We start from the raw sequence: 22,845 nt of genomic DNA on the forward strand, positions 1-22,845 counted from the left end.
GGCTACATTAAATCTGAGGTAGAAATTCACAATTTTGTACTCACAAGTGAATGCCTCCCTTTTTCCGGACAAAAGACCTCTGTTGGACAAAAGACTGTCAGAGTTAGATCTTTGTGCTGTATTTGACACCACTGACCACATCACATCCTATTACACAGACTGGAACATTTAATTGGCATTAAAGGACCTGCATTAAGCTGCTTTAAGTCCTTTTTATCAGATTGATCTCAGTTTGGACATGTTAACAATGAATCCTCCATGCACGCAAAGTCAGACACCAATAGCAAAATTTAAGCATGTCTTAAGTACATAAAGGCCTGGATGATCTTCAATTTTCTGCCACTAGTCTAATGCATGTTACTAACTCAGCATCTTCTCTGTCCTGCAGGTCGGTGCTTGCTCATCTCTCCCTTCCTGTGGCTTTCTGCAGATATTTCTGCCTCCGGAGCTGTACCATCTGGATCTGTGATTGCTAACCACTCACTGCCCCTGTGATCCTGCTTAACACTCACTGTTACAATTATTATAATTAGTCTAATCATTATTATTAGTATAGTAGTAGAACTTTCTTTCAGCTATGTTCTTCTTCCTCCTGCTGTCTTTTTCCTGTTATCAGTTATGATTTGGCATTAGATAAATTACTTTTTTGAGATTTTACTAAAATGCTAGATATAACATTTCATAATTAGTCTATGTGTATATAAACTGTAATTCCCTAGTTTGGGATCAATAAAGTATATCTATCTATCTATCTATCTATCTATCTATCTATCTATCTATCTATCTACCTACCTACCTATCTATCTAAACCTTTAATGTTATTATTGTAGCATCAACATCCCTCTAACAGTTGTGAACATATTCCTAGTACCTTGTCCTCACATCCAACAGTATTCATTTTAGCGCTGTCTTCTTTAATCAACTAATGATCATAGATTTCTTTCATTAATCAATTTAGCAGCAGCATTATTTCTTATCAACACAGAAACCAACAAGTATATTCCACAGACTTTATTTCATCCGACTCTTTGACGCAATCTTCTGTACAACACTGTTCCCTTCTTTGAAAACAAAAAAAACAAAACAACAAAAGTTATGTACAAAAATAAATGTTAAAAAACATACAAGACAAAAAAATAAACAAAACAGTATTAATGCTTATTTGTGGGGGCCTGCTATAAATAATGACAGTATTTAATTGAGCTTGAGTATTCAGTTCATGACAAAAACCTTTTTCAAATGATAGAAATCCAGTAGCACCATTCTGAGTTCCTCCATAACACTGTGTGCCATCCGTCCACTGAGGCTGGACGGCATTGCCTTTTAGTGTTTCACATGAATAATGGGGCACATTGCCTCCATGCAGTGCAAAAAGGAAAAGAGAAAAACAAACAAACAAACAAAAAAAACCTAATGTCAACATCCACCATTGAACATGTAATTCAGTCTCATTGCAATTAAAGTCTTTCCAAAGTCTCTCACCAGGAGAACGCACTAATGAAACTCTTCCCATTATCACTGTAACCCCAATGTTGTAATATTTACCATATATTCTAAAAAATGTTTTTTTGCCACATCCCAATTAATATTATTTTTTATTAAACTGTAGCTATGATTGGCTAATACAATCATCTAAGCAGACAAGTTGCCTGAAGAAAGCAGTCCAGCATAACTAGCCAAACAAACATACATTTCACATGAAAAAAATGTAATCGCATGTTGCAAAAGGACACGTAATTTCTTCATTTCAATGGACGAGTTCTGTTGTGAAATCACATTATTGTAATGTCAGGAATTGAGGATTAAGATTAAAAACATCCTTCTTCTTTTTTTAAAAAGAAACTGTACAGAAACAAAATGTAACATATGTTATTGTTATTATATCTTCCAGGACCTGCACTACAATTTTCCAATAACACAAGTATTAAGTGTAAGCCAGTTGACTCAGAGACAAGGCAAGAAGTGAAGGCAGATGAGCAGAAAAACAAATAATGTAACAGAACAGATGGATGAATATGCAAAAATATACTCAAGGGTCTGTTTAACATAACCTTGTAGCTTAGAAGCCTGCCATATATTGAGTAACAATTATAAATCACCCATATCGACTATGATATAAAAACCATCTGACAAGCAACTTTGACTTTTTTTTTTTCCCTGCGCTGACAATCAAAATCTTGCACATTACGCTGCACCAATTTAAAAGTCTTTTGTTCTTAATGGCAATTTTGATTGTCACTTTCTTGGGGCATAAAGCACATGTTGGTTCCAAAGTGAGCGGATGTCTGTCTTAACACCTCTGTTGGTCAATGACAAGAATTTCATCAACAGTCCAGCTTCAGTCTTTGTTTGAGGCTGACTGCTGAGCGTGCTCATACCTCTATAGTGATCACAGACAGGATGTGACATTGCTTCATTGATACGTATAGCAGTAGTGCATTCTAAAGACAGCCGGCTTGGTCATGTGAAGCACTGACATACAGTATAGCAATACATAATAGAATAAAAGACACTTAACTCATTATACAGTGTATGTACAACTCTGTTCAAAATGCTCACACCTGACTCTTTAACATAACATGTTTCTTTTGGACTTAATCTTTGCCTTGCGGCTATGTTTCTTTCAAAAAATTTAATTTATTATATATCAAATACTTTACAGATTTATCCCATCTCTTTTTTTTAATTCATGTCTACTTTTATTTATATCTTTTTAATTTCCCTACATAGCCATAGTGGTCAGGTGCTGATGCCCGAGCAGCCCCTTGCGCCCTGCACCTGCCCCTGGGTGTCCACCTCCATTGCCGTGGCCACAGTATTCTTGCAGGTTCTGCCGCAAAGTAACCAGTGCAGAGCCCAAACAGGCACGATTTGGAGCCAAGACACCCCCAGGCAACTGGAATAGGACGGTAGCAACCCCAGCCATGCCATCGTCTGTGGGCTCCAGGGTGATGGGCCCTACCTTAAAGGAGGAATAGGAAAAGCCCATGAGCTGCGACAGGAAGGGGTCAGAGCGGCAAAAGTGCTGGTAGCCGCTGTATGTGGATGGGTGGTGATTATGTGAAGCCGGGGTGCCAGCAGTGGTGCTGGCATAGTGGTGGGTGTTTAGGTAGTGCAGGGGCAGATGTTGGCCACTGTTGCCCCCGCCACCCAGGGTGAGGTGATGGTGGTGGTGGGCTGTGGGCCCAGAACCTGGGTCATGTTTGTAGGAGACAGCTCCTGCTCTGCCCCTCTGGCCCACCACTACACCCCCTAACTTGCTCGTGCGGGCATGAGCAAGAGATACAGTGCCGCCTCCCACCCCTCCACCAGATGAAGGAAGGTAGATGAGCTGAGGCTCCTCCGGCTCTAAATATATGGTGAGTTTGGCGAAGGGCCGAGACGCCATCTTGGTCATTTCCTGGATGTGGCGACGCTGCTCCCGACGGAAGTCTAGGAACTGCTTAACCTTCCACAAAAGGACACAGACGGACAGGAAAAGGAAAAAACAGGAGAAGAAAACTGAGAAGAAGACAAAAAGATCGATGTGGGCTTGGTCCTGTCGCAGAAACAGCAGGCCTTGGGACTCTCCCTGTTTCTGCTCTGTCCCCACACCTCTGAGAGCGATGTAAAAGCGGCTGGATTTCAGGGAATGCACCTCGTGGGGGAAGGTGATGACCACGCGATCCCTAACACTATGGACGATCAGCACTGTTTGCGGTTTCCACACAGTAATGTAGGTGATGAGTCCTTCAGCCCGCTCTGCTCTGATTTCTCTCTCTGTTCCTTGGGATTTGGCTTGCAGCTGCAAAGGGTTGTGGGAAAGCATGGGACCCCCAAGACTGGACGAGGCATTGGCAAACACCTTTATTGGGGAAGGAGGTGAATCCTTGTCAGTCCCTGTTGCTGTTCCCCGAGTCACTGATTCCTCCTCGATCTTGATGGTGTGAATCCCCGTCTGCCGGTCCACATCCACAATGAAGGTGTCATGAGAGTTGGACACATACACTTCCACCTCACCGAAGGTAACGTCAATTGTGACGCGAATGTCTACATTTGTGAACTTTGGTTGGGCAGCGAAGAACACAGTGCGTCCCCTGGGCAAGTTGCGGATGGTGGGATCATGGAAGCAGTTTGTCTGGGACGTGGGGTCAAAACAGCACTCGGTGTCCACGTTGAACTGACGGTAGCACTGGCGCCCATTCACCGGTGTGCCATTGAAGGAATCTTTACACTTGGCACACTAAATGAAATTTAAAACAGATATAAAAACAAACATGAGCCACACTGTGAAGCAGCAAAGGTGCATAATGTTTCTACATTACTGATTTTCACAAAACAAAAAAGCTCTATATTCTTAAAAAGGAGTAGACATATTAAAATGCTTTCACCTAGACCCTAAAATCTTTAAGCATGCTATCTGCTATCTGTGGATATTGCCATGACTCCTAATTATCACTAGGCTGCACACAGAGTAAATTAATGAAATACTAAATGAGGTTTAAAGGGATACTTTGGGGTGAACAAATGACATTGTAAAGGTTTTTAAACAAATAATCCTTTGCATAAAATAACACTATTCACATCTTATTATTGTTAGGTCGACTTGCCTGCTTTAAACTATAACTTCTATTAATGCAGAAAGGTTTAAAATGACTTCCAGTATGTGCATACCTGTTGCCTGTAGCAGTCTTTCCGGTCACTTTGAGGGTTGCCGAGACAAGAGGAGGTCTCTGTGTTGTTCTGACAGGGGCAACCTGTGCCATCATGTTCATTGCATGTGTCTGCATGCCCGTTACACTGACACCTGCAATTAAAAAGGAGGAAATTCAAACTACAAAGAGGAGAAAATCTCAACACAGTAGTGAGACTGAAAGGGTAAAGTAAAATAGAGAGATAATAATAATAATAATAATAGAAAAAAATACAACTTTTTAGGTGTGTATTATATTATAGATTTTTATTCATTTGACTGAACACATAATACATAGTCAGATGAAATCATTCTTGTATGTTGTAAAGTTCATACAAACAATCAACATTGGTGCAAGACTATAAAATCTGATATAAGATATGAAAATATATGGAAATATATAAAAAAATATATATGGGAAAAATGCCCACAAATATATATTGAATATATAAGATAGACAAGTAAAGGCAACTTTATTGTCTATTCAAATCACAACTACTGTATAATTCATAAAGAATGCCATTCTTACTCTACTGATATCTGATAGGACCAGCAATGTGTTTATCCAGGAGAAATTCCCATAAACCTTATTACATGTAACAGCCTATATTACGAAAACATATAAAGGTTTAAAAATGTTGGTGTCAGCATGGGAATCCACTAAATGCTGAGCAGGAAACACCACTCACTTTTCACACTTCCCCTGCAGTAGGAAGTAGCCACTGAGGCAGCTCTCGCACTTGTCCCCTACGCTGTTGTTCTGGCAACTCACACACACAGCATTCTCTTCTGTGGGACCCTCTAACACCCAGTCCTCAATCTGAAAAAAGGACAAAGAGAGATGGAGCTCTGAACTTGACAAGAAGCTAAGATGAAACCAGTGCCCAAGACATAAGAGAAAGCATACTGGATAGTGTAATTATTTTTTTACATAGAATCGGGAGGATGGCAGACACTTACTCTGTTGGGGTCCAGGGGGAAGAGTCGTGGGTTCTCAATGGCTTTCTTATGTTCATCCCGGGATAAACACACAGCACTGTTCCCCTTGCAAAACTCCCGACATGGACGACATGTGCCACCTCCCTTGGCAGAGCCCACAAACAGAGGCTTACACTTCTCACAGTGTTTACCCTGGAATTGAGGGAAGAAGAAATAATTAAGTCTTGAATGTGATTGTGTTTACAGTATGTGCATGCGTTTTAATACGAGCACTTACTATGGTGTTATTGTGGCACTCAATGCAAACATCTGGTTTGTTAACACCTTCACAGTTGCTGTGTTTGTTGCAGCTGCACTGAGAGGAGCAGTTGTCTCCCACAAACCCAAAGTGACACTGGCAAACTCCTGGTGATACACAAGTCCCGTTCACACAGCCCTGCGCACACACCGGCTCACACTGACCAGAAATACTAAACAGAAGGAAAACAAAATAAACTTAGTTAAAGTCTGTACAGTTGTCGTGATAATAAATACAGTATCTTTTAACTGTGCTGATGTGTTATGAGCCTACAGTATGAATGCTGGATGGAAATACAGATAACATACTTTAAAAAAGGAGCTGACCAGTGACAAGTGACCTCACCTGCTGAGTATATAACCCTGTTTGCAGGTACAGTGGTATCCCTGGGGTAGGTCATGACAGTCCTGGGTGGTGTTGCAGTGGTGATGGCTGTTGGCACACTCGTCCTCTTCTGGACAGTGAAGGAAAGACCAGCTGCTGTTTCTCAGGGGGCAAACACCCTCACTCACACCTGAGAGAAGAGAGTGGAGAGATGTGAGCATAACATAGCATTGAACTAGTTGAACTATACCATCCTCAGCTCCCTTGAGCGAAGATATTTCTCACCATCAAGTCCTCCTTGGAGGCATCGTCCAGCCCCATTGCCCCCTCGTGTCGCACACCAGCCACATTGAGGTCTGGCAATGCACTGGGAGCACTGGGTGAGCTGGGAGCACTGGGGAGAGCAGGAATCTCCCCCTGAGAGCAGCCGACCACACTGACCCGCTTCGCATCGCAGGGGCACGAAAGATGGACTCATGCACTACAGAAAGGGGGAGAGAGGTTAGCGGTGTATGAACATGTTTTTATTAAAAATCACACATAAATACTCTGTATAGCTCAAGCAGGATAATCTTACCTGCTGCAGAGCCATGCTCCACACACAGTGCTGCCAGCCTCCATCAGAGCCTCTAGACCCCAGACAGAGGCTGCAGTTATGGAGAGTGTGGCAAGGAGGAGGGCATGGCAGAGGGGGAGATGACTCCACCTGCATGGGTGAGACGTTGAGCAGGGCATAGCTGAAACACGTCCAGTCATAGGTGGGGTTCACGCTCAGGATGCGCCTCGTCTCACCTGGAGAAATCACAATCATGGTCAGTTTTTTTGTCTTATTGGTAATGAAAACTGGACTAAATCTCATCTCTAAGACTGGAGAGGTGTGTCAATAAAGTAATGATTCATCCACATGCAACAAGTTGTGGTGATCCTAATTACTGAATAACAATTACTAGTATTTTTCAAAAAATGTTTTACATGTATATCTTCAAAACTGAAATTAAAAAAAAGAAGCATTTAATAATTTATTTCATAATTCCTACCTGTGCGTTTGAACTGGCGAGTCCACATGCATTTTCCAGAAGCAGTGCACTTGGGGCAATCTGATGCCTCACAGCTGGTTTCAGTGCAGTTGCTGGACAGGAAGATCTCTCGCTGGTTAATCCGACAGTCATGTTCAGACGTGCAGCTAACAGAGCTGCTGATACAGGCTCCTTCTGGACAGTTTGTGCACCACTTACACTGTAGCGCAGACTGGAAAATGTAAGCAAAAACAGATTTTAGTTAACATGTAGGATTTATCTCTCTTTTAGTTAGTGATGGTGGTTGAGTTGGGGTGTTACATGCTACCTGTGTTGGACTGGAGAATGTCTTGGGATGACGGGCAAGGCACTCACTGCAGGTCTTAAGTCTGCGGCACTGGTCTGCTTGACGAGGGGTCGGGGAACAGGGAGACTGGCCAGTGAAACAGCCCATTCTGTTGGAGGAGGTAGGAGAGAATTGAGTGGAGGGTGTGATATGTTATTAACTGTGCATAACCCCAAGCTTGAAAAAAACATGTATTTACAAAGTTGCTTTCAGCCAAATGCATTACCTCTCAGCAGTATCAGAAGAAGCACAGGTTCCCCTACACCAAATGCAGCTGCCTGTGGTGGTGTTGCAGGCCTCTGGAGTGGGCAGCAGTGCACAAGGGTCAGAGGGAACAGTTAGAGTTAGGAGTCGTCCCAACGTGACCCCATTGAAGCCTCCTGACAGGAAGAGACGGCCAGCCCAGCTCGTCATGGCAAGAGATACCGAGCGATTAACTGGATCACCTATAGCTGAGTCTGAAAAGAGTTAACAAATAATAATGTTATGTTGTGGTCATTTATAATTTGATAATAATTGAAGCTGCAGAGAGACATCCAAGCAGCTACCTGGTTGTATCCAGGTGTTACAGTTGATTTGGTACAGAGACACAGAGTTACTATAGTCCTCTGCTTCTGTCCTTCCCCCAACGATGACCATGGTGTCTTTCATCAGGGCTGCAGCATGGAAGAAACGTGACAGGGGCTGCATAGCAAAGAGATGATACATGGGAAACACATAAGTTACCTCTATGCAGTGGACTGACAGAGAATGCTTGGCTTGTCTTGTTTATTGAGCTTTGAGAGGGTGATAAAGCCTAGATGAAGTCATATTCGTACCTTATTGCCCTGTGAAGGGACCAACAGAGACCAGGTAAGGTTTGGATAGTACAGACTGTAAAGCTCTCCTGAGGGCTCCACAGTCTCTACGTGAAAACGGTAGCCTCCAAACACATAGATGGCATCAGTCTGCTCATGGTAGACTGCTGAGTGGCCGTATAAACCTGATTCAAGACCACATAACAAAATAAGTTTCAGTGCAAAAGAACCCTTGAAGAACGTACCGAGAAGAGCCTTGATGCAACAGCAACATTTTCAAAATGTAATACTGACTTTCTGTGTGGTATAGACGAGTAGAAGAACAAGGACTAAAATACCTGTAGGTGGTGTGCCAATGTGGGGAGCAATGGTCCAGTTTCCAGTATGAGGGCTGAACTCCAACAGATGGTGGTTGAAGCCGTTCTCTGGAGAGTAACCTCCTATCAAGAGCACAGAGGAGTCTCGACGTACTGTTAAAGTATGACCGGCCAATGGAGGCAGCACTGTGCTCTATCAGAGGTAGAAGAAAAAGACATTTGCAAGTTTGAGATAAAATAACTTTTTCAGATATTTTGCATTTCAACAATAAGTCTAATGTCAACCTTGTGTTCTCTCCAGACTAAACTGCTGAGATTGAGAGTCCAGGTGTCCATGGCAACACCGTTTTGAATGACGCCGCCCACCACAAGCATGAAGCTGTGACTGGCTCCGTGGCTTCCAGAACCAGAGTCATGAGTGCTCAGCAGTGCAGAGGCGTGGTGATAGCGAGGGCTGGGAGTAGAGCCCTCTTCTACAGAACCTGTCAACATTTGCGTCCAACGGTGCTCTACCACAGAATATCTGAACCAACAAGGGGAAAATGTGTTATTATACACATTTTGACAGTTAGCTACGCTATACAGTATACATATATGATAGCACCTATAAGGTTTAATAAAAATGACTCAAAGCTGTACTTTTGAAATGTATGGCATTAACATTTGCAATCTCGGGTTACTCCAACCTGTAGATATTTCCTAGAATGCCCTCTGACAGAGAGAGTCCTCCATACATCCAGAGGTTGCCCTGAGGTCCAGACACAAGGGAGTGGCCCATCCTGTGGAGGAACCTGTGGGCCTGGTTCTGTGAAGCAAGAGTATTTATAAATGGTAGTGTGTGCTAAAGTGTGAAATTCATAAACTGTGCACATTAGAGTGCTTATTGTGCTTGTGTAGCTATGTTCTGCTCCTACCACTGTCAGCTGTGTGTCCAGCAGTGTTTCCCAGACCAGGCTGTTGGAGTCCCGAGGAACAGAGCAGTCTGAGCCAGCCCAGCTGTCTGAGCACACACACACTCCAAGAGACTGAGACAACCGAAATATATTAATTAGCAATCGACCAAAAATGTATCTTCTCATTGTTTAGTATTTCAAAATCCTTTAGTTTTAAACCTTAATTATAATTGTGCTCAAAGACTCAAAATTAAACCAAAATGTAAACTTCTCAATATGAACTGCCAGCCATCTTACTATATTACAAGTTCCTCTTCCCTCTGCTATTCCACAATCCTGAGGACACATGGGCCGGTCACAGTGAGGTCCTCCGTATCCCTGAGGGCACTGGCAGAGGCCCCCTTGGCACAGGGCTCCACCTGGACATACAGGTGACCCCTCTTCACCATCGTCAGTGCTCTGGTGACACCGCCGCACCCAGAAAGATGCATTGAAGCCTTGAGGTTTGTTTGAAGACACGTTTGCCTCAAAATAGACTGAGATTACACCTGGGGGTAAAGGAATAAATACATTATTGTGAAAGTGACATGGTAACTTTATACTCTGTATGTTTAGGTTGATGATGATCTCGCAATTTATCCAATGTGGATGAATGTAAGTATTTTACAAGCTCAACATTCAAGTGTGACTGCAATGGACACATTTTTTATCTCAAAGTGGATTCTTCTTAGCAAAATGTTTTTTTGCAAATTCATTCATAGAGGGATACCTGAGGTGGCCTCAACTGTGATAGGCTGAGTTCTTGTGGTGCCACAAAACGCTCCGATCAGGTTGTGATCTGAATGCACAACACCATTACCCAAAAAGCGAGGAAGGCCATCAAACACGTAGACATAGGAGCTCTGCAAAACAAAACAAAGGGGATATAAGGGGGACAGTTATTGAATTACTAACCATTTTTATGCTGCAGCGTAGCTAACATGTTCAGTTGCATGTGTGCTTGTGTGTATGATCAGGTCATGTTTGTACTCACTTTACAATATGTATGAGAGTCTGGGTGTAGAGTGAGGGCTACAGGGGGGCACAGCTGTCTAGGTAGACAGGGAGCCAGGTTCTCAGTCACAGACAGGACCCACAGGCAATGAGAGAGTCCTCCTTTCCCCTCTGTGCCACTTCTCCATCCCAGTGAAGAGGAGACAGGCATGGAAGATGAGGAGGTGGAAGACAGCAGCACAGAACGACCCTGGCACTGGCGGTAGCATGTGCCGTTGTTCCTATTGGAGAGAGACAGAGATGTTAGGCTAGATCAATCATGATGAAATAATTTAAATCACAATGAAAGAAAAGGGTTTTATTAAAAAAACAAGACTTTTCCACAACTTTTACATTTTTCAACATCACTTTATAATCTCCACTTATTTTTTTATTTTTTATTTTTTTTATTATTATTTCAAGATGGTTTTATATCAGTGCAAACACCAAAAATGCATTTAAGTTAACATATATAATTATATGATGAAGATCTCCTTACCTGGGGTCTCCGTAGTAACCAGGCAGGCAGGACTCACAGTGTGGTCCCTGAGTGTTATGTGTGCAGTAACACTGGCCCGTCTGGTTGTGGCAGTAGCCTCGGACAGGGTCTCCATGGCCATTACATTCACATTGGACACAGCCGCCGCCACCAGCGACGGCTGAACCAAAGCTACCTGGACGGCAGTGCTCACAGTGGGGCCCTGTTGTCCAGTCTGAGCAAGAATGTCAAGAGAGGAAATTTCAATCAGTGAAAAATCTCCCAATAGAGCAGTGAAGAGGCCAGTTATCTTGGCCTGGTTTAGTGCAAAAACAAAAGATGGATGACAACAAGCTATTTAAATAAGCCATCTTTTAAAGTCTCACCCTGGCATTCATCACAGATGCCTGGTGCAGTGATACAGGTGGAATGGAAGTTGCAGCCACAGTCCACATCACATTCAACACCACTCAGAACCAGAGTGGCAGGGTCAGATGTCCAACCCAGGGAACATTCACACTCAAACCGTGGGCTGCCACTACACTGACCCTCACGACACTCATTGTAGCACCTGCAGAGGAGGAAATTAAGTTCACATAATTAATCCAGACAGGTAAGACTGTGAAAAGAATTTAAGATTTTAAATGACAGCTCTTACGTCTGGTTGCAGTGCAAAGTACCATCCCCTGTGTAACCTCTCTCGCAGTGGCACTCATAAGAGGTAGGGGTGTTAATGCAGGTGGCAAAGAGGTGGCAGTTATGGAGACCCAGCCTGCATTCCTCTACATCAGGGCAGGTAGGGTAGGACCATATGGCATCTTGTTCTTCATCGTCCAAGTGCTCCAACTCCAACTCCATTTCCAGGGGTCGTGGCGGGGCCGAGGTCTGAGGCTCAGGGCTAGAAGAGCAGGACAAGGAGAAAGTGAAAGTTTTAGAAGTACATATACCCTCATCTTGTTATGGCTCTATGTAGAAGTTCTGTATTCATTTGCACCATACATTTTTGTAGCAATCTACGGTTCCTAAAGGTTTTCGTTAGCAAAACTTTAAGTTTTTGCCACTTTTTAATGCTGCCTGGAGTTGGGTGTATTTTTATTCATCACTAAGCCATTCAACAATCAATAACAGCTCAGCCTCCTCTTTAGCTATTGAGCAAATGTCAGCTAATATTATAATTACAGACTTATAGGACAAGCTGCTGCTCAATCCTGAATGTACTGTTTACCATCTGTTAGCGTTACGTCAGTATTGCACCTCTATCTAGCTACATCAATACAAGGGTACAGGGTAACAGCTAATGGTTAAATTTGTGCATTAACAGAAATCTTACTTTGCAGCTCGAGCTTCAGCAACAGCCACGCTGCAGTTATACACGGAGGGGTCGTCCATTCCAGCCCAGTCTCCTCTCAGGCATCTGGAAAAAAGGGTGGAAAACATTGAATTAATACAAGAAAATCCAAAAAACAATGAGATTAAAATTTCAGTAACTCTGCAACAGATTTATTCATCTACAATAATAATAATAATGTGTTGCACTATATCTATTTTGTCTGTACAGTGTGATTCTCAAAGTACTGCTAGGTGTTTGCAATACTTACTTTCCAATTGTGGGATTATTGTAGTCGCCACACCAGCCACACTGAAAAGTTCGCAGGCAGTCTGTGCAGGTGTTTAAAGCTGAACATTGCTTACACTGCGGAACTGAATGAACACTGACGAGAGGAAGAGAGAATTAAGATTAGATAAGATACGATTTTTAACCTTAAATGGGTTTCAACTCATAGACAGAATATATTTAATGAGACAAACCAAACCTTACATTTTTTAATTTGGTGTGCACTTGCAATTGTTTTAAGTAATGTGGGTGTACTATGTGTTTATGCTGCAAATAGTTAAGTGTGTTGGAAAAGAAAACAAAAAAAAGGTCTTAAAATGTCCTTATTTTACCTGTCGTACCAGTCCCTGCACTCTCCATAGGGATATTTTGTCAGGTAGGCAGCAAAATAGAAGCAGGCCTGGGCTGACTCACACCATGCACACTGGCTGGAGTTAGAGAGGCACTCACCACACGTCTTCCTCCTTTGAAGGACAAAGAGATAAAGAAAAAACAGTTGGCAATAAGGGTGAGTTGCAAACCCTGTTAAAATCTTGTTGTATGATGTTATTACTTGTAATAAAAATAGTTATTCATCTCACTGGTTGCAGACTTTAGGACACCCCCTAGGATCACGTATGGATCCATCTAGTCTTCCTCGTCTACTGCACTGGTAGTCGCCTTTCTTGCTGGAGTTTATTTGCCACTCACAATAAGGATCCTGCAGGCCAAAGTTAACTTTGCATCATTCTGTTTATATAATATTAGCAGCATTATGACACCCTTTATTAATGCTTTAGTTATCTGTGATGTACCTGAGTACAAGCGGAGCAGTCTCTGTACTCTTCACACAAGGTGCAGTGCTGGGGGGCCAGCAGTAGATGGCGCTGTGCGTCTACCTTTCCTTCTCCTTTCTCTCCCTCAGGGCAGAGCTCGAGGTCAGGACTGTCCCGCAGCAGGCAGCGGGACAAAGTCGGGCACCAGCCACAAGACTGGTCAGACAGGCAGGCCAGACAGGACATGTACCCAGAGCAGGTACCTGAGCGGAACGGCTCTAGGAACAGGAATGAGATCTCCTGGAGGGAAAGCAAGTTAGAGGGAGACAGTATGAGGTTAGTGTTTTACTGAAGAAAACTCATTGTGTGACATATTTTATTTTGTGAAAAGGTACAATCAGTAATTCTTGTTCAAAAGATTTTTTTTGTCAAATTCAGCAAATATCTCCTCATTAGCTCTCAACTGTGTGTTCATACACAGCACTGGCTCTGTAAATGAGAAAACAGCAAAGTGGCTCAGACCAAGCCACACAACACTATTACAGCCATTATAACCATATTCCATCAACAACAGGGGGCATTCATGTTTGTGCATAACACAGGTGGAAGTAATCAGAGCAACAGTCTACCGTCTCCAACACCTGTTAAATGGTGGGGAAGGGCTGACAAACTAGAGAGAGAGTGGCCGTGGAAATTCACATAGAAAGTGTCTCATGGTATAGATATGCTTTCATTTTATTAGCTTCATCAATCAACACTGAATCCAAGAGAGTCGGAGACCCCCCATGTTTTTTTACACTCTGAGTCTGTTTCTGATGTGCTCAGTAAAGTGTAATCTGAGCAGGCAGCTGTTTAAATCATGCAAATATCCTGCTCTATATGTGCTGGTCTTATTAACCGTATCAAAGAATCAATAAATACAAACACTGTTGATTTCTTCCTGTGGAGCCGACATGCAAACTATTTTGGTTCAGTACATTACTGCTGTCAGTCAGCCTGGTGCAGGCAGTTTGTTTGGCCGCTGTCCTCTCAGCTCTCCAGGAGCTGCAGCTGACAGCTGTTTCTGTGGCTACATGTTGTAGCCACAGAGTTTGGATGAACTATTGTGCCATTTTTTCTTTTTTGGTCATTGCCTTGGCAATGTGCACCCAGAATTTGGGGGGCCGAGCTCACAGTGAGGGGCATATTTGTCTGGGTGTTTAGCTCCAACATCAATAATCTTTCTCTAGAATAATGGACTCTACCTTTAACAGGTCATATCATTTTATTATTTTAAATCTAAAAATGCACACTTCATGTGCTTATTGCTCTACTGAAAGTGCTATCGCACTTGACGGAGGACACTCCTTTTATTTTTTTCCACTTTCACAGCTAATATAGAATAAACCAGGACTCACACTCCCTCCAGGCAGTGTTCTGTTCCAGGTCAGGGCCATCTCACTGGTCTGTCCTGAGCCTGAGTTGTTAAGGTATCCCTCAGCCTGAACAAGGTAATAGTTGCCCCTGGTCAGGTTAGAGAACAGTCTACTCCCATCCGCGCGAGCAAGCAGCTTTAACTCTTTCTCCTGCTGCGCTGCCCAACGACCAACCACCTCCTGCTCAGCGGACAGGTTAAAGATGCATAGAGAATCAGAAACAAAGAAAAGGTGGGGGAGAGTTTAGCAGAAATGGCAATAAATAAGTGCTACAAATTTCTTCATTAATATTCCAGCAATGTGTACAATGTACAATCCCTTTACAGGGTAGTGACTATTATGCAGGTTTAATTTCTGGAGACACACTTCAATAATTCATATCAAACACAGATCCAATCCAGGCTTCAGCAGATCCATAGATAGCTCATTTGTCATGCACTTATTACATCTATGGGAAGGTGTGCTTCCGATAGTCACAAATAATGTTATTCCACATGGGACTAAAAGCACTAAACTGTGTGAAGAGAAAATTTAATTTGTCTAGTAACAAACAGTAACAAACCCTGCCCCCCCCCCCTGAATTGCAGATGAGCTATTTGTTTAAAAAAGGTTTAAAATGCAATTTTCTCACCAGATGGCTGGAGTTGGGCCCTGATGCCATTCGAGCCTCAAAGTGGAGCCTCTGGATACGAGCCCATATGGCGACAGTCTCAGTGGGAGGGTGTGCAGGTGGAGGGGCCCCCCACAACGGATGTATGAAGCCCCTGAACTGCAGGGCAACGTCCATTTCTGTGGTGGGGCTAAGGATGATGGTGGTGCTGCGGAGGATGGACACCTGGCGAAGGGGTGAGGAGGGTGGAGGATAGTGGAGGATGGATGGAAGTGGAAACACATCAACAGAAGCACTATTCTCTAGAAACTGCTCCACAAGTTTGACAAACTACTTTGAAAAAAAAGGAATCCACTCTATGAGCGCATTGCACAACAGACAGAGAAAAAGAAAACAGAAAAGAAAAGTGAGCATTGGAGTCAAGAGGATAAAACGCCAGGAGCACAAATTAGAAAAGTCCAATAAAAGAGAAACAATCATGAAATTCATGACATGCAGGTTGGAGACCTGCAGTTGAGTTAAAGTGCCCAAGCAGTTTTGGAGGAAGGAAGGAGGGATAAGTGTAAGCAGAGAAGGAAGGAGTAACAACTACAACTAGTAACAGTAACCACTTGAGATTTGGACTCCGTACCTTGTCAGGCTGGGAGTCGTTGCGGGGGTGCTGGAAGGTGAGCAGGTGCAGTCCCGGGACATAGTTCTCGGTGCGACAGGAGTGGAGGGAGGTTAGGAAAAGGGTACGCTCCCCCCACCAGCCGTACGCCCCTGAGATCTGGTCCACACGGCACGCACTTCGCTCTGTGAGACCGAGAGGGAGAGGTCAGCATACAAGGAACACATCTGACCTCTTAAAATCTAATAATACAGCAGTTTCCTAAAGTGTACTACTGTAATGAAATGAGTGTGATCAGCGACTCTTGTTTTGACGTGTGCTCAAATGGAGTAAAACAACTTGATTTCACTGCACCACAGGAAACGTGTGATTGAACAGGCAAGTCAAAGCATGGTCTGAGTAGCCTGTCCAGTCTATGCTGGGTGTAGTCAAGTCACTGTGTTTTATCTCTGACACATGCCCAACATGAGTCTAGTCCCTCCCATGCCAACTCCCAACATCTTTTCTTTTAGTCTGAGGCTCAGCCCTTCTCTTCTGCCCTCCTTCCTCCCTCTCTGGGTCTCACCTGACACTGGTAGGCAGGACTCATTCTGAACACACCAGCCAAATTCACCAGGAGCACGGGCTAGAGAGGCTGGAGTGCCACTGAACACCAGACAGGACTGGCAGTCAGACAGGAAGCGTGCCAGGCCCAGGCAACCATTACTGCCGCACTGTGAACAAAAAACAGGGGAAATCAATTGCAACAGACAGACAATGTTTTGTGTCAGATGGTATGGGAATGGGCACAAGGATAATATATTTCTACTATAAATTTGAGTGGCTTATTAAAAACAGGGGCTATGTTAGGGGATATGTTACCGGATTAGTGGGCTGGTACTCTCTACATCTGCCTTCACACCAGCTGCATTCCGGGTTCTTCAGGCACATACTTTCGTCTAGTGCCTCAGCACAAACAGCATCCTGGTGAGGCAAGACACATAAACAACAATCTAATTCTCCCCTGTTGTTCTTATTTATAACAATTTTTATTCTTTCTCTCATAGATTTCCATGCAGCTTAGCATCTATTTTGCCAGTCTTCCCAATGATTGATATGGATTTCTGTTTTATGACACTTTCACTCACCCTATCACCTTGATCGCTACTGACAAACAGAGGAACTTTGTAAGCCATGAGGTCTCCACGGGCAACACCACTGTAACCCCCAGCAACCAGCAGCACTCGTCCCTCCATAACAGCAGCAACATGAGAGTAACGCCCCCGCACAGCATCCCCATCTTAGAAAAAATTGAAAGTTTTGTAGGCACTGTGCAAGTAAAGTAGTTCTAGATGAAAACTGTGTGAGAGTTGTGACAGAAGAAGTACTCTATAGGAACTCACTGAGTGACCCTCTCTCCCCAGCAGACACCCACTGATGACAGCCCAAATGGTAAAAGAAGATCTCCTCATCATAGCACTTCTCTTCTTGGTAGTGAATATGTACATTCCCCCCTGTGAGAAAAGGGCAAGAAAAAAAAGAGTTAAATAAACACAGGAGCGGAATCAAATGGATTTCGTTGGTTTCCTCAATCACTCTGCTCACCGTAGACGACCATATAGTTTCCAATGACGGTGGCTGAGTGGAAAGCTCTTTCTCTGGGGCCCGTCGCTGGGAAACGTGAACGGAAAGATGTCCAAAACCGTCTGTCTACATGAAAGACGTCTGTGTTGTTCACCCTCACACTAAACCTGGAAAAACAGACAGTGGTGCATTTCAGTATTCATTAAGGCAATTTATAAATTTTTAATTGTTAGATTATAGTCAACATTTTCTTGTATTATTTGGATCATTTCTACCTCTGCTATTTTTATCCCTGTACTTTTTCTGGTCTGCTTAATTTGACAAGTTTGTCAACAGGGAATCATTTGACTTTTATCTGATTTAAGGCGATGGTTCGGCATAATTTTGACCTAGCGCCACATGCACCATGTCATCTATCTAAACACCCCCTCAGCCCTTTTTTAAAATTTGGTCGCAAATTGGTGGAGTTAGAGCCATCAGCCGAATGGCTTAGTACAGGCGCTAATGGAACCAACAGTGTATCTCGTAAATTACCCCACTAATAATGCCTGTTGTCAAACTTCTACAGTAGTACAAATAGGGTCTTTACTCATAAGTTGATGCATTGGAAAGTTTGTAAGTACACCAGGAGTTTATTAAAATAACACTTACCTGATGGCTTTTATTCTGCTGCTACTGCTAAAGCTGTAAACATCGTATATAAGCCATCAGGTAAGTGTTTATTTTAATAAACTCCTGGTGTACTTACAAACTTTCGAATGCATCAATTTATGAGTAAAGACACTATTTGTACTACTGTAGAAGTTTGATAACGTAATATACGAGATACCCTTTTGGTCTCATTAGTGCCTGTACTAAGCAATTCGGCTGATGGCTCTAACTCCACCAAATTACGACCAAATAAAAAAAAAGGGCTGATGGGGTGTTGGGGTGTGATGGGGTCAACATTACGCCGAACCATTGCTTTAATGTAATGGAACACAATGTTTATGTTTCAATCTGTGTACACAGGAACACTTAGAAATGTCACATTTGCAGGCTGTCACACTCCAACTGACCAGATTTTAATTTTTTTTAATTTAGAGTACCAAAATTGAAGGTATGTCATAGTCCTCACCTTCTCGACCTGTTCTTACTGGCCGTGAGTGTATTACTGAACCCTGTGTGTTTATGCAAGAGAGGGTGTGTACCTGGCAGTGGTAGGCCTGTGGCCTCCATAGACTAGCAGCGTCCTGGAAGGGCTGTGAAACACAAGGGAGTGGCCAGCGGTGGCCGGGGGCTTCCCACCAGTGGACTGCACAATCTCCCACCGTCCAGAGCCATGCAGACCGAACCGAAATAGAGAAGAAGAGAACATATCCTCTTCAGTGCGACCTGGGAAATAAAGGGTCAGGAAAGGTATGTAAATGCTGTTTAGATAACATTTATTACTCAAGTATGCCAAATCAAACATAGACTGCAAAAATCTAATGTGAAACATACCCCCAAATACATAGAGGTAACTGTCTACTACAGCTGCAGCATGATTGGCCAGTTTAGGAGCGCCACGTGAACTTGAAAAGCCATGCTGTTGCCAGTCATCCTGCAGTGGCCGGTACATCCAGACATCGCTGGCCAGGGAGCCATTGGCTAGCTCTCCTCCAAAGATAATCATGTTACCCATCCACTCTACAGCTGTGTGGGAATGACGAGCCACCTGACAACATAAGAGCCGAAGGGAATGAAAAATGTCATGATTTCTGTAATACCTGTTCACACTTGGTCAGTGATCAGATTAAATCAGAAACAAAAACTTTGTGTGTGTGTGTGTGTGTGTGTGTATCCATAAACCACTTACAGGAGCATGACCATAAGACCTGCTTTCCCATTGGTTGGATGTGAAGTTGTACTTGATCAAGTCACCAAGAGCTCTGTTTAGGTCAAACCCTGGAGGAAAAAGTATTAATCAAACATACACTGTCGTCACTAATCATCAAAAACACAAACAGATACCAGAGAAGACAAAAAGTGAAATAAAGCTCAGCTGCTAAAACAAATAAGTTAATTCTGAGGTTGGTTGAAATTTAACCCCTAAAACAGGTGTTTAAGTTATAATCAGTATTACGAGAATTTAATAAACCTGCACAAGATTTAATGAGCATTAAATTGCAAAAAGTCTGTTATAAAAAGTGAATGGAATGTGGGTCTGTTAATAAACATTACAACATCAATGGAAACGCAAAATGTGTCATTCTCACCACCAAACAAGTACATGGCTCTGGTGGAGGACAGGTACACGCCAGCAGAACCTGTCCTGGGAGGAGTGTAGGGGTTTTCCTCGCTTATACGCCACCACTGCCCTGCCCCGCTGTCATCATGGAGACCGAGCTGGCAGCTGTGACCCATGAAGCCTGGGTTACACAGACAGCGCTCTCCTTTCTGGGGCAAAACATAGAGAAGAAAAATAGTTTAAGATTGCTGATCGACTCTGTACAACCAATCAAGACTTATTCATTGCAAGATGAGTGACCCTTTCTCTGAAGACTCTTTGCTTTGTGTGTTATTACAACCATCCACCTTCCTTTCTCTTACCTTGTCACATTGGCCATGCACAGAGCAAGCCTGGGGACACAGAGGGGTTGTACAAGATGCTCCTCCCCAACCCTGATGACACTGACACTTTGATGTAGACGAATCACAGCGGCCATGACCACCGCAGGCTCCAGGGCACAAGGAGAAGGTGTAGGTTGAGTTGAAGCCCAGTAGGTTGTAATTAGCATCACTGAAGAGATGAAGAAGCATCTGAAACGAATGAAAAGAAGAGAAAGCACACAAAGTAAATTAAACCATAGTTGGAACACTTCAGTTACCCTCATCATTTCTTTATTGCTTACCTTGCCAGACTTGGCCTCAATGGGCTGCGGAAGAGTGTTGCCACTCAAACTGGCTAAAAGAGGGCTCTGGTAGGAGTCTCCATCATACACAAACAGGTAATCATAGGTACACTCTGTGTCCATGAAGGTGAAATTCAAGACAATGCGATGACTGTTGCTGGGAGCTGGTAAAAATAAAAGAAGTGGGGAAACAAAAAAGTGTGATTAGTCTTAAAGTTGCACTCACTTCTGCTAAAAACTTTAAATTTATAGCAGAAAATTTTAGGTTGCAAAGTCATTTGTCTAATCATCAGTTTTCCTGTGCTAAAGACAATGCCATTGTTCATTATACCTTTGATAAGCCATTCACAGTTCCCATTGACAGAGTAGTTTCCTGGTCCATCTGTAACATAACCTGGTGGTCCCCTCAACACCTGCCTGTGGCCCTTGCAGTCCCCTGCCTGGCACACAGGCGACTCAGCAAACAGCAGAACCACCAGGATGAAGGAGACGGGGAAGGGGGAGGCCATCACTGGCACGACCTGAATGATGACGATAAAACAGTGAATGAAGATGATTTGGTCTGGGTCCTAAAAGAAACATTGTCACCAAAAAAAACAAATGAAAGCAGCAGTATCATGTGGTCCAAACTGCTAAACTTTTGTTGAACTGTCACTTGATCTATCACACCAGACAAAGATAGTATTTCAGCAGCATATAGATAATTATTTGTAATGGCAATTTAAAAGTCATGTAGATGGTGTTCCCATAAACAAAACTGCTGCCTGTTTACATAATGATCTTGTCTCTGATCGATCTCACTGCAAGATTCAGATCTTAAGTCAACATGAACTAAGCCATTCCCACTGCAGAAAGACACCGCCTCAAAATTACAATATTTAATATGCAAAATAAGACTGGGAAGCAGCTTGTGGAAAAAAAATACTGTCTGATGAAGCTAGTTAGCAATTGCTAGCCCTTACATACCATTACAGCAGCTCACTCCCAGTGCACCAAACCCACAAACATAACCCTAAACAAGCGGATTTCATAACAATATATACATGCATAAGACACGCCAACATATCGTTTATTGATTGTGTGTGTGTTGCATCAAATTAACTGGAGCATAAACAAATTAGTCGGCAACAAGGGTATCTCCGCAGGCTATCACAACAAGGCTAATGCTACGCTACACTAGCTAACAGGATATCTTCAGCTGAGTGATCTATTTCTGCTTTTATTACACTTACCAGTTCCCGTCTCTTTGGCCCCATGGTAATTTACATTTTCGGAGACCCCCTTTTATCGCTAGCTATCGCATGAGCTGACTTGTTGGTCCGTGTCTGCTCAGGACTGACAACAAGCTAAATTAGCAGGAGGCTAGTGGTCAGGAATCACTGCAGAGGGCAACCACTGGCTAATGGTAGCCTGCTAGCTTAGCATTAGCAAGCTCCGTCTTAATCCAGATGCGCAATCGTCAGTGGCTGCAAAATATGTCAGGATAAAGTCATTCTGGAGAGTAATTCATCATTATGTAGTCTTAAATGCGGGTTAAGTTATGTTTCTAAATCTCGGTCACTACATAGTAAGAGAGGCCTTTGAGCTAAATAACGGAACCTTTTAAAGGGACCGACGCGTTTTCTGCGGAGCGTCCTGCAGACAGATGCCTGTTGTTTTGGTGTTTATGGCAGCCAGCAGCAGTAACCGGCTGGTTACCAACACAAAAGACCCACAGCACTGCGAGTGTCACACCACTGCCATCCAGTGGACAAGAGAAACAACGTCCAACATCTGGATCTGTACCATAGGAAGGTACTTTTTTTAATTTTTTGCATCATTTAGTGTTAATGCACCTTTTTCTTTAAGTAAACAACATTCACAAGCAATGTTAGAGCCAAGAAGAGTTTTAAGTTTCTCCAATTATATTAATGAGCCATCCAGTGGAGAAGGGAAACAACGTCAAGCATCTGGATCTGTACCATAGGACGGTAGAAATTCTGTCTGAATTAATCAAAGCAAGAAGCTGAAAAATATTTTTTTAGGAACTTGTTTTTCAAAAAAAGAAAAAAGGAGGGGGTCGGGGGTTCAAGGATGAGGAAAAAAAAAAGGTGCAGTTTTTGTTTGGTCAGGCAACACAGAAATATGACACAGCCTGACTCATTCTTCTGATATTGATAGATATTGTCACTGTCAGAAACAAAGCCAACGCTGTATGTCCAAAATGAAATATGACGTTACAAGGTGCCCATCCGACAGCTGTTATCCAATTGAAATAAAATAAAAGTCCCATGTGGTTAGTTTGTATCAACA

At 43.1% G+C, this 22,845-nt stretch overlaps 1 protein-coding gene across 1 annotated transcript; it reads right to left on the minus strand.

Moving 5' to 3' along the window:
- Positions 1-1,007: 1,007 nt before the first annotated feature.
- On the minus strand, positions 1,008-22,133 carry megf8 (multiple EGF-like-domains 8). The gene is made up of 44 exons (XM_053326367.1): positions 21,786-22,133; positions 20,885-21,074; positions 20,554-20,717; positions 20,252-20,461; positions 19,918-20,098; positions 19,518-19,606; positions 19,163-19,376; positions 18,871-19,054; positions 17,702-17,847; positions 17,500-17,610; positions 17,245-17,396; positions 16,979-17,080; positions 16,683-16,830; positions 16,139-16,302; positions 15,529-15,732; positions 14,880-15,077; positions 13,522-13,782; positions 13,309-13,427; positions 13,060-13,191; positions 12,711-12,824; positions 12,443-12,526; positions 11,771-12,010; positions 11,499-11,683; positions 11,134-11,347; positions 10,636-10,876; positions 10,372-10,504; positions 9,900-10,150; positions 9,624-9,734; positions 9,396-9,514; positions 8,995-9,232; positions 8,731-8,902; positions 8,414-8,577; positions 8,144-8,279; positions 7,822-8,053; positions 7,578-7,704; positions 7,271-7,481; positions 6,811-7,025; positions 6,519-6,714; positions 6,255-6,423; positions 5,889-6,081; positions 5,633-5,803; positions 5,362-5,492; positions 4,654-4,786; positions 1,008-4,222 (listed from the first exon to the last, which is right to left on the minus strand). The coding sequence occupies exons 1-44, from the start codon at positions 21,807-21,809 to the stop codon at positions 2,723-2,725; spliced, it is 8,673 nt and encodes a 2,890-aa protein (XP_053182342.1). The 5' UTR covers positions 21,810-22,133; the 3' UTR covers positions 1,008-2,722.
- Positions 22,134-22,845: the final 712 nt, after the last annotated feature.

The sequence above is a fragment of the Scomber japonicus genome, chromosome 10, assembly GCF_027409825.1.
Source record: "Scomber japonicus isolate fScoJap1 chromosome 10, fScoJap1.pri, whole genome shotgun sequence".
Taxonomy (NCBI): Eukaryota; Metazoa; Chordata; class Actinopteri; order Scombriformes; family Scombridae; genus Scomber; species Scomber japonicus.

Excerpts from the sequence above, each read along its gene's own strand:
- megf8 (XM_053326367.1), bottom strand. The coding sequence starts at position 21,809 with ATGGGGCCAAAGAGACGGGAACTG. Across the intron at positions 20,099-20,251 it reads TGCATGGCCAATGTGACAAG|AAAGGAGAGCGCTGTCTGTG; the intron begins GTAAGAGAAAGG and ends GTTTTGCCCCAG. Across the intron at positions 8,280-8,413 it reads TCCCTTCACAGGGCAATAAG|CCCCTGTCACGTTTCTTCCA; the intron begins GTACGAATATGA and ends TTTGCTATGCAG.